At 39.6% G+C, this 16754-nt stretch overlaps 1 protein-coding gene across 5 annotated transcripts in view; it reads left to right on the plus strand.

The window, feature by feature from the left end:
* The window catches only part of grid2 (glutamate receptor, ionotropic, delta 2), a 260037-nt gene that overhangs the window by 163989 nt on the left and 79294 nt on the right, over positions 1–16754 (plus strand). For all 5 annotated transcript variants that reach the window (XR_007490638.2, XM_049763926.2, XM_049763927.2 and 2 more), the window contains 4 exons: positions 5378–5431; positions 10752–10925; positions 14889–15050; positions 16513–16632. Coding sequence is in view for 4 of the 5 variants with exons in the window: in XM_049763926.2 (XP_049619883.1) it covers positions 5378–5431; positions 10752–10925; positions 14889–15050; positions 16513–16632 (510 nt within the window). In the remaining variant the exon portion in view is untranslated. The remainder of the gene's footprint in view (positions 1–5377; positions 5432–10751; positions 10926–14888; positions 15051–16512; positions 16633–16754) is intronic.

Genomic DNA, 16754 nt, shown 5'->3' on the forward strand with positions numbered 1-16754 from the left:
CTTAATGGACCTGGTAATCACACCCCATTTGTTCAACTCACTTCAGAGCACTTTGATGATAATGTAAGCCATTACTCTCCTTTATATTTTACACCTGAAAGGCTCCTTTTTGGTTTATCACGTTCATTCGTGGAAATGCATCTTGTGTGTGAGCCATTATCCGTGTTTGTTATGTAACAGTGTTGCTAATTTAAATAATAAACACACCCACGCAGCAGGTCTCAGTGCATGATTAGCTAGCCTGGGTGAAGATCCAGGGCATCTTTCAACAGACTACACTGCCTGTAAAACGGATATGCAGAAACATTACATCCTCCACATGTGCAAAGTCCCTGCGATCACATCAAAAATCAAAAGATGAACAGAGCTGTTTTGCATAGATTAGCATTAGTTTCTGAATAGCACCACTGTGTCCATGGACGACACGCAATGCGGTGTATGGAACTCCACAAGTTAAAATGCATTTAGTGTCTAAAGAGGCTCTTCTTTTTTTTTTTTTACCCCACACTCGACTCTGCTATCAATTAGTATCCAAGGCGCTGTCCCCAGTTGCCATGGTAACAAAAGGAAGTCTTGCTATTGGCCCAGCTGTGTATGTAACTTGATCAGGGCTTGTCACTTACATGAGACAAGGCTCGCTGGTTGATTTAATCGAGACAAGAAATAATAAAGCAAAAGTTTGCCATGTTCCCTGATCCTTGAGGTATTTGGATGAAAGTACGTCTAGAACATGATACATTAACAAATGAAAAGTGTCTTTAATTGGATTTTTTTCTCCTTAAAACAATGTAAGCATGCCACATATCCTGTCAATCATTTTTTGTCATAGAATATTTTTGTCTGCCAGGGGATGCATCTAATGTAGTCTACAGTATTTCAAGACATCCTTCGATTCTCGGAGGAAATTTATTTTATTTTCCCATACATTCAGTCTAACACATGAGTATTTGTGTGGCATCAAAAACAATCACATTGCTCCATTTGAGCAGACTTAAAGGCTCAGATGATGCGTGACAGCAGGGTGCCCCTTAATGCTAGCTTGTCGTATCAATCAGGGCTCAATCATAGCTCATCAATGTACTGCCTTGCATTGCAATGATGGACTGTTGAATTATTGTGATGCATCATGCATTTACTACAGTGCAAGTCTAAAAACAATCTGAGCCAGATTTATTCATATTATGGCACCTTATTTTCACATTCAATACAAGTAATCTAACAGCATTATAAAAAGCATTCAGCTTTTTTTATTCCTGACATTCTTAACTGAATTGAAACAAACAACAGAATCAAATAATGTCACTAGGTAACAAAATGCCATTAGCAGGTTTCCAAAGACTGACTGGATGAGTACAGAAAGGCATGGAAGTGGATGTCCTGGCAAGTAAACCAAAAATTAATTAACAAAAATTTGTTCAAAAATGACTAACAGGGATAAAACATAATAGGGATAAAATAAAGGTTGACCTCTCATTATTTCAGACAAGAATGAGTCCACCTTGCTGATCATGCTTATAAGTTATAAAGTAATAACTTACTATTCTGAGTGCACAATTGGAGCTGCATAAATAAGTTACCCATAGTATGTAATGAAATTAAAATAAAGGAAACGAACCCTCACTTTGATCATGCTTAATAGACACGTAATGGAGAGGGAGTCAACCTAGAAGAGTTTTTTTAATAGTCTGAACAGTTCATGTAATTTGAGAAGGAGCACTGAATAAATACGTAGACTGCTTCATTAGTTTCTGGCGCGAGCCGCTATATAGTTAGTTAACTGTCATGCGTGTCACTTATGATTAAGAGGTAGCACTTGATCTGACTTTTATGACGGTGACAAATTGGAATCTGGACAAATGATCTCAATGGGAAATGTGTTTCTGAAACTCAACCGAATCGTAGGTCGACCTGCACCATGAGTTGAATGTGGAGGAATGCATTTAATATCTTTCTCCGTGTTCTTCTCTGCTTGTATTTGTGTGTGTAAATGGGAAGCATTGATATGCAGATGTTGGAGGGCTGGGCCTGCGGGCTATTTGCTATATTTGATCCCAAATAGAGCGTAGCATTAAATTACTCTTAATCTCATTTTCAATTTGGAGTACATTATTCAATAGCCATGCCCATTCTTCCTTTGAAAACAACCACCACCATTCACACAGCTTTGTATGTCTGACTATTGTAGTATTTCTAAGAGCTCCTGACTATGACTTTGAATGGTTCTTGAGTTGATGTTCGTTGATTTGGAGTAAGCAAGCTTATGTTGCCACTTTGAAACTTGACTATAGTATATACAGTACCATGTGTCATCCAGCGGCAGCCATGTGTGTAATTCTCACTTATTTCTGAAGGTGTTATTACAGGGCGAAGGTGATATTCAAGCCATCACTCTGAGACAAATTGTGTGGATGCTTAAAGCTTTTGGAAAGGATGCTACGATGTTATGTCTGTCATACGTTTTGAGTTTCAGAGGTGTAAAATTGAATTGATATTACCTCTTCAAATTTTTCCTCAGCATCGCCAAATGCCCTTCTTTTGTTTCCAAGCTGAAACATGCTGACTTGACTTTGGGCTCTCAGTCTGTGTTAGTGCCATCTACGCAATGACCCAGAAACATGTTGGCTTTTACGTGTCCTTTTAATGCCACCTCCGGAGGTGGAAACTCCCCAGGTGGGCTTTGTACCTCGGTCCCGTGTCAGTGACCTCTATACAAAACAGTCTATGTCGACAGTCCATTGCAAAGCAATGCCATCAGCTGGCAGTGTGAAAAGGGCTTCTCTGATACAAACTCAGAAAAAAAAAAAATCCCCCTGACCTTGCAAGTCTACCCCCCCCCCCCCCCCCTTCAATATAGATCTGCAACCTGAATAAAAGGCTGGCAAATTCCAGATTTTACTGATGTACTGGAATGTGTTTCATTTACAACTAAGCATTTCCAAAGATAGTTTTGTTTGTCGTTTCTGCAAGGCTGTCCACCGAAGTACTCTCCGTTCCGTCCAGTTGCCCCTGAGTGGGCGTCGTCAGGATTATCTGCAATGGAAAACAGCTTGTTCATCCACCTCCTCTCCACTGCAGACTCAAAGATGCCTGGTGTGTGAAAGCTTGGATGCCAGCAGGGCAGCATGTACTGCGAACAACACACTGGTGGTGCCCTTACTGAAGAATCTCAGCTTCTTCCTCTTTCATGATGCCTGTTTGGCCCAGAGGCCTCGGGTCTTGCTGTTACTGTCGCAGAGAACGCGGCGCCGCTCGTTGTGTATCCTCTGTGGCCCAAGCGCCGTTTCGCCGATCTTCCCTCTCCAGTCCATTGTCATCTCCTCCTCCCATCTTGTTGTTATCCTCCTTCTAAAGCGAAGGGTGTGGGATATGAATTGCACCGGGGAATTTATAGAATATAATTCTCCTATGGCTTGCTATTCCATCCGTATGCAAACAAGTTGTGCTGCAGCAGTGCATATTATGCATGGATGGCAGTGAGATATGTTGCCGGCTTTGGGAGAAGTAGAAGCACCAGAGCGAGATTGAAAAAGTTTCATGTTTTTTCCAAGTTGGTGCTGATGGCAACTCCTTGGTGGTGCATACCAGAGGTTATGCCGCTGAGATGGACTGGAAGAATTCTGGTCACATACAGAGAATCCTCACCTATTAGCATTATTTTCTCCATGCTTATCCGGGAAAAATTCAACTGTCTGCAGCTTTTTGTGCATTTTCTATAATGTTCAAATATGCTTATAATCAGTGTTGGGGAAACAAAGTTTATTTTCTACATGAACTAGTTCAAGATTTAAGAATTTTTATTCGCCATGTTTGAGCGTGCCAAACAAGGAATTTGACTTCGGTACATCTCAGCCTCTGTTCAACATTTAGTTCAACGTTCAACTGGTTCAGTTTATACTTGACGATTCCAAATCTTGAACTAAGTTCAGTGTTTTCAAAAAAAAAATTGTTTTGTGCTGTTTTGTTTTGAACATGTTGCCGTTACCCTCAAAATAATCCCAATTTCCCCTTTTGTTGCCACCCATTCAGTCCACACTAATAGTAACCAGCTACAATTTTCACAATACAAACTTCCTAATACACAAGCACAAATCCAATGAAAGCTAGGCTGAGGTAGAAAATTTGCAATCACACTATCAAAACCCGCTTTCTTGTCTTCCGATGGCCATAAAATTGTAACTTCCTGTGCCGTCCTGCCTCTGAAAACCCAAAAGAAAAATACATAAAATGCCTTCCAGGAACTCACAAAAAGTACAAATTACCCATGCGGGGCTGAAACATGGATATTTACAATTTACTTTGGACTTTCCAGGAATATAAATTGAATAATGTCTTTAAGAAACCTACAAAAAAGAACGCCACACACCACTTTCAGTACACATTACCCATGCGGGGCTGAAACACGGATATTTACAATTTACTTTGGACTTTCCAGGAATATAAATTGAATAATGTCTTTAAGAAACTTACAAAAAAGAACGTCACACACCACTTTAATCATTTCACATAACAAACTGCACAGTATATTGTGGGCTCAGCTGTAATATAACATCTTTGCTTGTTTAGCACCAGCACACATTTGTATCTATCACTAAAGAGCTTCAACCCCTGAGGAGTCATGGGTGGTGTTATAAAAGTGTGTCCTTTCTCTCATTAGCCGCAAACATCTGTCCAGGCGGCTGCCACTGGGAGATTGTAATGGCAAAAACTGGAAACACTTGCACTGGCGCACACACACGCGTCATCAAACACAAAAGCACATATAGTAGCCGTGTTAACGGCTTGCCACATACTTTCTTTAACATAAAAAAACGTTTTAACAAGCACAGAACTCAACATAAAGTCTGTTTATTGTGATTTTCGAGTGGAAGTAAGAGTGAAATTGTCTTCAAAATCACATTTTATGGTCTACTAGTGAATGAGTGGAAAAGTACTCCATGATTCATAAAGAGAAATTAACGTAAAGATCTTGCGTTTAATTGTGAGTCATCACTCGGTGTCCATCTTGTTCTTTCTATCCGCTGACAGAATGCTTTATGGCGCCCGTCACTGTTACGATGATGAAGTTTTATGGAGACACTGCGGGAGATTAAAGCGCTATTAGCCACACGCCATCTCCCGCTCCAGCTGTTGCTTTTTGTTTATGATCTAAAAAAAAAAAGTTTATGACATATTGGCAACTAGGCAATTATAGCTAATGATATACGAGAGGATATGTGGCGTGTGAGAGGGCCATGGCACAAAAGGCACACTATTACAATTCAAATAAATATTAGTTAAGACTAAAAAAAAAAAAATTAAAAGATGTCAGCAATGTGTTTTGCTAATACTAACAAACACAACAATATGCTTCATGTTTTTTTTTTTTGGTGTGTTGCAGGTGGTAGAGACCAACTTGGTGGCCTTTGACTGTCACTGGATCCTCATCAACGAGGTCAGTTATTGAAGAGATACAGATTTGATCCATCAGTGTGTTTTGTATGTATTTTCTTAAATAAGTAAACGTTCTTCTGCTGATAAAGCAGAACTGAGTGTCATGTAAGCTTGTATCTGGTGAGTTAAAATTGTAACTGTTGTATACCAACAAGAATTCATTTCAGAACTGTGATTGGAATGTAGCAAAGCAGGGCGTTACATGTGATCAAATAACTTCTTTTAATGTGGTGAAGCAGCATGTGGCTCAGGTCATTGTTGTACGCCCTATTCCGAGTCACCCAAAATATTTATATTTTTTGTTTAGAATAACCAATTCTGTGCATCTTCTGGAATTAATTTTGTGCAAGACATGAATTCAAACAACAACCAAAAAACTGGCTTTATCTTTACATGGGAAAAAAATTACAAGAATTTTGTGTCCCCCTGGCTGTAAAGGGCCTATCCCAATTTAAATTCTCATTTATTTCTCAGGTTGTTAAGCAGACGATATTTGCTTGTGACCACTGTGGAATCACTTTAGATGAGAATAAGTTTTACAATCAAAAATTAGGGAGGTAACTTAAATATTAATAACACTGGGAGGGGAAATGAGAGGACGAGGAGTCCACTAAGTCACGATCTTAATCATACGAGTAAACTTTTTTTTTTTTGGAAGGGGCTGACTGTGATTCCACAGTTTGAATTCATTTTGTTATTCCTCCCTGTTCACAATTTAATGTGGCCGTTGGTAATAAGATAACATAATTAAACTTTAACATTCGCTATAATTTTATGTTAATGCATTTCCTGGAGAGCTTTGTTTATAATTTATGAGACATGCCTTTGATTAAAACACGAGCAAAAAAAGTGCCTGTGTCTGCACATTAATGTCGAGTATGTACCACATTACCCCAAATAGTGGCTGTTGCTCTTATCGATGCCGTGCACCAATTAGTCCACTCAGGTCCACTCGAGACCAATGAACATTTCCCTCAAATTTCCATTAGGAATAAAACAGGTAATAACTGTAATTACTTGAGTTGAAAGATGCTGTGAGTGACACAGGAGACACATTGGCAACAATTAACTGGTGTCCCCAATTGAACTTGGCTGCTAACCAAAACAGCAGCACTCACAGAAGCACATAAATCAGTCCCTCAGGTGGATAAAAGTTTACACACTATGAGACTTCAGGGGACATTCATCTTTGGAAGGACCTTTTTATTTAGCTTCAGTGTTATATTTTGGGGAGGCACAGGACTTAATTTGGAAGAAGAGTAAATGGCTTCTCTACACAATATTAAAGACTCTTGCATTTTGTGAAAATGGCATCTTTAACAACAATCACCATTCCACTTGTCTCGCCATGGAATTGTACGTTGCGTCTGTTTATATTTCTACCAAGGCATGAAAACAGTCTCACAAACAAATAAAATCTGCAGACGCACTGTATGCAAAATAGCTTTATAGACAGTCTTTCACAATGATTAGCATTCCTGTTATATCATCACTCCATAATATTGCACAATGCTAAAGTTAGCAGTCTGTCTTGGATCTTGCTGTATCTATACATTTGTCCCAATTTTTTTTTTTACATAAACATATCCATTTAGCTTGACCTAATCGGAATTACTGGTAAAAAAAAATGTTTGTATGTGGCTCCCCTTTTTGCAGTTGTGTACATAACTCCCCCGCCCTACCTGTGGAAGCAGTGTCATTGTTTTCAAATAGAAAAGAAAATGACAATAGCGACAAGAAAAGTGTTAAGAACCTGTGGCTTCAGTCAAGGCACAATACGCCAAGGTTCCCTGTGTGCTCGCTTATGGCAGCTAACAATGTGGAGCAGCCCGCTGAGCGTGCTCTCTTGTTGATTGCCTGCTAGGCCACATTCACATTGAGCTGTCAGACATCTGCTATTGTCTAACACTCTTCAGGCTGTCTCGTTGGCAGTGCTCTGCTCTTTTGGCAGCTTTACTGGGATGATCATGCGAGTCGAATGGCAACATTTTTGGTATTTCCGGGCACTACTGGAATGAATGTCATAAATTCCAGTTCGCAAACTTTTCGGGTACAGGGACCCCTTTTAAAGGAGTTGTTTTCTTCCCCCAAGGACAGCCTCATTATCTTTATTAAGCAGAACCATCAAATACCATGAGAAGAGCTTATTTTTTGGAAATGTCAACCTAATATTCATGACCAATACAAAAAAAAATAAACTAAGCAAATCCAATTAAACAAAATTCATTCGTTTAGTCATCTATACGAGTTGACATGCACATCTTTTATTAAAAACACGACTGTGCACAGAGAGGGACCAGTTTGCAAAATCTCAGTCAGTGTTGCCAATTTACAGACATCTATTTCTCAAAAAGGCAACAGTACTTTAATCGCTGCTGAGAAACAGACAACGTGATTGGAATCATGTTCACGTTGTTTTTAGTATTGCGCTAACTGTGCAAGGTGAAAGTCAATAATAGGGGTCAGTGGCTTCTGTTTCAAAAGTACTGATTTATTGATGTTGAAATCGTTTTACCTAAAGGCCTGTGCTTTCAAGCCACAAATATTTTGCCGAATTTGCCTCAGTCATAGGCAAATTACAGTCATATCAGAGCTTTGAATTGCTCCAAAGCTTAAAGGTGTGATTAAATCAGGAGATTCACTGCTATCTTAAGACAATAGTGTCAACAAAAGCAACATATTCGGTCTTTGAGATTCTCTTGAGCCCCATTTCAGAATAATCGACAAGCCATTAGTCAAGCAATGATGCCTCATCATAAACCAGAGCTGCTTATAAATGTTGACGATTAGAAATGTTGAAGATTAAAAGCATGAGAGGATAGAATGCCACAAGTGAAGTAATGAGCGATAGTGGTGCCAGAATTTAGAAACACAACCTTGAGTTTTGCTGCCCCTTACAGTATGAATAATCCAATAACAAGTCTAACAAAGATCTAAGTTTTTACCTGCCGATTAAATCTAGTACAAAAAAAAATACACAATTAAACTTCATGAATGTACATGCTAAAACTGTTTGTGTTTGTTCAAGCAGTGACAAAACCAGCTGTGGTGGGGGATATTAATTCTCACATGATACAGCTTGACCGTCAGCATTTACATTATTAAAATCATCCTTTTCACTCTACTACACTAGAAACGCTCCGACCCAATGTCCTACTTCTGCCGATCACAATGCCGTCGAGAAGAATGTTCTAATCCGATGCATATGCAACTACTCCATAACGGGATGAGTGAAGCTTTTTATTCAAACAGACTCTTTAAGTGGATGAAGGCTTCAATATTTTCTTGTACTTTGGAAAATGAGAATATATGGGAGGGAGCGCCTGGTGCCTCCCTGTGCTTTATTATGGATGAGGGGATAGCGTATGGCTGTCCTAACTTTGCTTTATCTACGGCCAGCAGTTAGACGTCCCACTGAGGCACAGTTCACACTTTATAATTGATCACCCTGCCCTTCCTCATCGCCTTCGTTCTGCTCAGGGGGTGAGGATGAGGAAGAGAAATGATAAAGGACACACACTCTTTCGCCTTTGCTCTTAAATTTAGAAGAGAACATTGAGAATTCTCATACTTGTCTTCGTAACAGTATAGTGCAGTTTGATTTTTGGTATTTGCATTGAAGAGGTTGGCAGCATGGTAACAGTTAGCATGTCTGTCTCATAAATCTAAAGTTTGAGGTTTGAATCATCCAAATTTAACTGCATTTTCCTCACCAAACCAGTGATGTCATGTTTGTATTGATTCAGTTCGCACCAGAGAAAGGCAACTGCAGGTGTGAACACATCTTTTAAAAATATTGATGGTGAAGGAGTTGGATGACTCTCAAACTTGAAGCAATAAAGACGTTGTGAGTTTTTCCCCATACCGAACGGGGAGCTCTTGGGAGGGTCGGCAGTAGAAATGGGAGGTCATAGAAAAGGTTAGAGAAGAAAGGAGTAGTTTTTCTCGCTCAAGAAAGAAGTACTTAATGTCTCAGGGGGGAGAGGTGAAGAGGCTGTGAGGAGAGGGGGCAGAGGACAACGGGATGAGAGATTTTTCAAACATAAAGGTGAAGAAAAGAGGCCTCTGTGCTCTTGGGTTGATGGGAGGGATCAGGATTTTAATGTAGTGAAATCTTTGGTTTATGCAGTGTAATCTTCCATTAAGATCATGTCAACAAAGCAACAGAAAAAACATATTGTCATGGGTCTAAACTCAAGAAAATGAATATTCCTATCTCACCCAAGAGTGGAATAATTGAAACTTGAGCACATTTAACCTTGTGTGTATGCCTTGTCCTCTCAAGTTTCAAAACAAGACAAGTAAGGAATCTATTTGTGGACTTCTGGGGGTGAAATGTGGCACAATTCCCCAAACAGTTGGCCTCTGGCTCTGGATTACAAAACTGAGAATACAGCAAAGAGAGACCATGCTGAAAATTGCTGAGAAAAAGCCAGATCTGGTGGTCAAAGGAGAATTAAGATTCACACCAGCCAGTCAAGGGCAGGCATTGAATCGAGTGTCAACACACACACTCCCCTTCTCAAAAGACTCAAAGTCACACACATTAATGCACATAAATCCCAACACACACACACGAGACTATTTTCATGCCATTCTGTGTTCGTACTTGTGCTGGCCTCTTTCAATGCAAAACGTGGACAGCATTCACCCAGTGTGACTTTCAGTGTTGGCGTGATCCAAAAGCATTTAGGGACTGACGCTAAACAAATGTGACGCACACAAACACACTCACGGGTATACACATTAAATCACATGTGCTCTCTGAGCAGAGTGTACGCAGATTATGTAATTTATCAGGTAGGTCATTTAATTCTATATGATACAGAATGAAAAATAAATAGAGGATGTGGGTGAGCTTTATGTGACGACCTCCAACAAAGACAATAAAGGTCCTCTCACTATTATGCAACAAATTAAGGTAGAAGTCTAGTAGATTTGTAGATAAGAAATGAAGATCATTATGGTGACCTTGAGAATCTAGTGGGCACTGGGTCTGGTTTCAATTGAAAATTAGAGAATTAAAAAGTAACTGATCGTTTTATTTATTTATTTATTTTAATCTTTGAAATAAAAATGCCTGAATTTTTTATCGAAATTTCAGGCTCAAATAAAAATGTATAATATAGAAAATAATGACGGGAATAAAGTACAGTTGATTTTATTATTTTAATTGGCCCCAAAAAATCAATATTTTTGTGTTTTAATGCTTTTTTTCCATTCAAAGATATTTACAATTTGTTGTTAATAGTGCTCTATACTTCACATGAAAAATGTACATCTATCTCACAGCAGCGTGTTTCTTTTTTGCTGCCTCTCAGGACATCTCCGACTATGACCTGCAAGAATTGGTAAGGAAGTCGGTGGGTCGACTAACGTTGGTGCGCCAGACCTTCCCCATGCCGCAGAACACAACCCAACGTTGCGTCAAGCACAACCACCGGATCAACACGTCCCTTTGTGACCCAAAGAACGCCAAAGCTCAGCAGCTGGAGGTGAGACCATTGGTCTTTTCTCTTCCTCTTTTAATGCACTAGAGGAATCCTGAAGAACTAATAAAAGAAAAAAAAAAGAAAAAGGATAAACGAGCAGAGACATTAGGAAATTAGCTTCAGTCGTTGCTTCTTGTCTTATCAGTTGGCGGTTTTCCATTTAGTCTTGTTTGCTGGGTTGGACTCCAAAACCTGTTTACAGTGTATTTTTGATGACATCAAGTTGGCTGATTTGATTGCATCTTTTCTCGGTTTTAATTTGGCGCATCCTTCTGTGCGTTTATATTACACTCAATTCAACAGTGCTATTTTTTCCATCTTTCGTGTTTTTATTTCTCCCTTGTGCTTTTCTGCCCCCTTAATATTTTCCCCAAGGCAACAATATGCATGAAGTTACGATGGTGTGTGTGTATGCATGCGAGTCATCAAGCTGCCATCAGATGAACCACACAAAGGGGAACGTACGCTTATTTACGTGCCAAGACAAAATGTATGAAATTGAATCTTTGTGCTGTTGATTTATGTGGCTGCACAAGAGCCCCGGGGATCATATTTGATGAGACATGGAAATTTGTTAAAAGGAGAATCGTCGCCGCCATGCTTATGGAGATGTCTCGGCGCGCCGGCGGTAAAACAAGTTGACAAGGTTATCTGGAATACAACAAGGTCAGCTTACAGCTCTTGAAGACTTTCTAGCGAGACGTGATGGGTGTTAGATGTCTGCCAAGGTCGAATCATGAAAGTTTGAGGCAACAATTTTTGTTAGGTGTACATCAGATTTTTCTCCTTAAATAAGCAGACAACTTTCTGGTTCATCGAGACAAGAACTGAATACCTGTACAGTAGTTAGAAAACAACCTTCGTGGTCGATTAACGATGACGACTTCATGACGAGACGGGCGGAGACCTTGAAATGAGGAATGCCTCATTTTTGTTCCTTTGCCCAAGCACGCAACTTTTTGGTGCATGGATGATGACATAATAATTCAGGAATTGGAACCTTTGTAGACTGTGCACCTTAAAAATAACTGAATCAGTTATAGGCCAAACAAAACAACTTGAAAAACATATAAAGTGGAAGCAGTTTCTTTTTTTCTTTTTCAAGTTAGGCAGTTGGCAGCTGAAGCAAATTTCATTTATCTTGATCTGGTCAAATTAAAATACAAATGTCAAAGGAAGGACAGATCTAAAATTTCAACACTGCACCAACTTGGTCAACTACGACTCCTTTAACGCTAACCAATACCTTGTCAAACAACAATCAGTACAGAATTAATATTGCATTAAGAGCTATCTGAGTTGCCCTTAAAAATACCAACCTGTCTTCATCAGGTTTAGCTGTTGCAGTTTTCTGAGCACATGCAACTAGCACTGCATGGGGGAGGTTACACTCAATAAATTCTTAATCTCAAACACCGCTCGGCACCCCTCCCGCATGAGGCATCGGCTCGTTTTATAGTGTATGCAAATTACGCCGTCAACAACACCAGGAGGCTCCGGTGCAGTGAAAGGGAGAATTTGTTATTCCTAATAAGACCCCAGCCAACGTCCCATTGTATGCATTAAATCCACAGTGAGGTTTTTGTTTGAAGTCACTGGAGGACAATATGTTTTTTTTATGTGCGCCTGGTCAATACGTCGCATTGGTGGGAAGGAGAGACGAAGTACTTGGTGGCCACATAAGGACAATTTCACACTGCACTGAAGTAAAGCAATGCAGGCTTGAGCACAGATACATTTTCACACGCACACACGAATGATGCACACATGGAATGCAAAGCCCACTGATTGGCGAGGGGTCCCCGCAGCGCGTTAGATTTTTGTTCACTTTAATTTCTACAGAAAAGACAGAAAAAAAACAGACATGTGACAAGTGTGTCTCCAAAGGGAGAGAGAAAGAGAGAGAAAGTTTGATGTTTTTTTTCTTTTATCTTATCTGCTTGTCTGTTCCCCTTCTAAAAAAGATTATACAAGAGAAAAACCTTGATGTCATTGACATCATTGAGCTTCTTTTCATTTCAAACTTATTATTCTGCATTTTGCTTTCATGACCTCTCCACTTTGGGACAGCACAGTATGAAATTTGCATCTTTCATATTGAACTGGAGTGAAACGTGGTGTCCTTTAAAGTGCCATACCATAACACTCCTCTATTCATCATCAGGCAAAACAAGGTAATACAAAACTCGGTACGGTACAAGGTACTGCTTGGCTCAGTTTATTTTTGGCTGTTTCTTAATATTTAAAAACCTTGCCGTATTGAATACATTAGTGCAGTATAATGCAGCATCAAGAGCTTAAGTGCAGCAAAACGGGTAAGCAAGTAAGTCATGGCCAGCCAGGTATTTCGAATGTTGGAATAACATGACGACGACAGATCTGCTCTGCTCGACCAATAAGTGACTAGCGGTTGGTTTCTTTGCCCAGGGGATCAGAGGGACCTCTTTATTTTTCCCAAATTGGAAAGTGTTAATAGCCAGTTGAGCAAAGTAGGTACCATGCGGAGGAGTATACCAAGTCGAAGGAGGCGAGAACAGAAATGAAGTTCACGTCCAATTTGTCTCGACTGCCTATTTATATGATTTCCAATAACAACCCAAGCTAATTGTTGACCCTTCCAGACATTATTAGCTTGTTTCCCTTTCCACACTTTACTTCCTTGACACCAATTCCTATTTGTCAACTAATAGCTGGGGCTATTTCCTACAGGGGTAAAAAAAAGCAATGGAATAGTGAAGGTGGTTAGTGAAATTGCAGCTTCAGTGCAGGCGTGCTACTATAATACTTTAATGGAGACACACAAAATGGTGTCACCAGGAATAGAATAGCATTTACCTTAACACGTATATATCAACAGGTTTTCCTGCCATACTGTATGTTCCAATTAGAGAAACAAACACAGTGTGATTCAAAATGTAAATGCAGAGTGGCGGCTATCGTCCTTGGGTGCTTTTGTGTACGCTCGTGCTTTGATTATTTCTACATGCCAACGTCTAAAAATAGACACGCAAACATTCCTGTTTTGATATGAGCCGTGGTGTTCCCGACGTGCGTGTCTGTGAAAATTACTGCGCTTAATTAATGGGAGATGGCGGGTGTCAACTGCGCGTACTGCGCAATGGCGGCTCCTGCCGCCGTCAGTCTTTTCATTATCTTCTCGTTATCTTTTTTGGGGAGGAGGAGAGTCTCACTAAATCACGGTGTCATCCATCACAGGGCTGAATTGCCCCCGCCTCGCTGCATGGAGGTACACTCACGCTGCAGACTTAGATGTGCTTGGACTTAAAACAATCTCGTGGTTGGTGAATGTCATTTTAGCACACCAAAGGTTAGTTCAGATGCAGCGTGTGCATCTGGCAGTGAGTCACACTGGATTTGCATGAAAAGGGAAGCAGCTAACTTGATGCTTGCAAAAAAACAAACACTTTTATATCAACACTGGTTGGCTAAGGGCATGTCTTATCCTAGATTATATAAACTTTGGTTTATCTGTAAGGAGTTAGAGTAATTTGTTGAGGCATGTTAAAGTAAAAATGTCCCACAAGTCGTATCAGTATGGTTGTGGTGGTAGTAGTATAAATTTAGCATTGTTTTTATTCTATTTATTATTTATTGTAAGTTTTGTTGTATTTATCCATTTTATGTTCCGGAAGATCATCATGTTTGTTTTTATTTGAATTTTAGGGGTGTATTTGTTTTTGTCAAAATGACATGTTTGCTATCCGTTTCTCTATTATTTATGAATTGAGTGTCCATGTCATTTTTGCAATTGCTGATTATATATTTTGATAAACAATGCGTACATGGAGAAATAAAAACACAATGTTACGTTTTTAATTGATTCAGCATTAAAAAATATTACAAAAACAGATTTAAAAAATGAACACAAATAAGATATCAAAACCAAGTGTGGGTGGAAAAATACATATGTTTTAACTTTTCTATCTAATTTTTTTTTTTCTTTAGATCACCAACCGCTACATCTATGACACAGTGCTGCTGCTGGCTAACACCTTTCACAGAAAGCTGGAAGACAGGAAGTGGCACAGTATGGCCAGTCTGAGCTGCATCCGGAAAAATTCCAAACCCTGGCAAGGCGGGAAAAGCATGCTGGACACTGTCAAAAAGGTACAATAGGAGATTGTATGATCTAAGCACTGAAAAAATGTCACTCAAGTCAACTCTGTCATATCTGGGAGAGGTATTTAAATCAGCTCTGGAGAGATCGCCATCAGGGACGCCTTATTGAAGAGTTGAACAGGCTGATGAAAGTGTTGCGCCAAAGCGTGGCCCGATTTCAAGGTGAAACGCTGCGATAGATACAAAAGCCACCGCGCCACATTTATTATTGCCTCGCGCTAATCCTAAATTTGCATTTCACTTGGCGGTGCCGTTCAGAGAAGCCACCATTTCTAGAACAGTGTTTCTTTTTTTATTTTTTTTATTTTTTTTTAATCGGTATCAGAACAAGGAGGCGCAGATCCGACTGGATTTAAACGTGATGAAAGATTGCAAGTCAAGGTGAAATGGAAAAAAAAAAAAAGAAAGTTGAGACAAATAAGTAAAAGCCCCGCCAAGCAAATGTGAACTGTTCAGGAAGTGCTGGAAACTATCATAATTGAATTGTATGTTCTATCATATGAAGTGGAGTGAAACTTTCTTTGGGTGATGATGTACTTTGGGAATTACAAAACAGTAGGATCTATACAGGTTGTGAAGAGGGTAACTTGCCAAACTATGCCGAATGTGCCGATGTCACAATTCATCCCGGGAGGGAATTCTAAAGCGTACGAGTAAAGCTCTCAAAGACGGGATCTTGCGGTTTCAACTATAGCGCCTGAGCCAAGAAAGAGAAAATCCTTCCAAAAGTTTGTAATTTTAATGAGCAATATGACTTGGATTTGGATTTAACAAGCACAATGAAAAACACCAATAACACACAAGAGACTAGCAGGAACTCAAACGTGGACATATGCTTCAAGCTCATGGACATGTGTTGTTTTACAGCAGTTAACACATTTTTATGACTCTACTATTATGCTAGCGTAAACTCAATCCATCTTCCAATTTTTTTATAAATTCAGTTTATGTCACCACTATAGAGGCAGAACTGTCCTTACCTTTGTGATTCCACAAATAACACACATTGTGTAGTTGTGTAACTAAAAACTGCTGAAGTTGTTGCCGTTAGCTGATGGAAAATGGCATGTGGACATTTTAACAGGAAAGCAAAGTTGTCTTCACCGATATTTCCACTGCGATCCATCTTTAAGAAGCCCGCACTTTGTATGGCCGCAATGATCCGATCTGTCTTTGCTCATTACAAGCTCCTTTCTGATCGTTATGATGCAATTTATGACTTGGTGCAGTGAAATATGGTGAGGGTAGTTTTAAAAGAAGGCGGAGGAACTGCAGAAGGTTTTTCGATTGCATCACTTCAAAAGTTATTAAATTGCATCGTTGTGTGTTTAATTCCCACGGGTATTAACTGCTCACCTTATCACCGTTACTTTGCTCATGATTGAAAGTGAACTTCCAAAATGTGCACAAGACTTACCAAAATGTGACCATTTTGTTAATGTGGTTACAGTTCGGCGTGAGTGGCCTCACCAGCTTCCTGGAATTCACCGACAACGGCACCAACCCTAACATCATCTTTGAAATCCTGGGCACAAACTACGGAGAAGACCGTGGGCGAGGAGTCAACAGGGTAAGTCAACAAAGCACTAATCATGTCTGTATAAACAAAATGAGTGGATTTACATAAGTCCTCATTTATCTGCCTGCTTTTAGTCTTATTTTGTATTCAATGAGTGCAGCCCTGTTTCCTTT

The sequence above is a fragment of the Syngnathus scovelli genome, chromosome 3 (assembly GCF_024217435.2).
Source record: "Syngnathus scovelli strain Florida chromosome 3, RoL_Ssco_1.2, whole genome shotgun sequence".
NCBI lineage: Eukaryota > Metazoa > Chordata > Actinopteri > Syngnathiformes > Syngnathidae > Syngnathus > Syngnathus scovelli.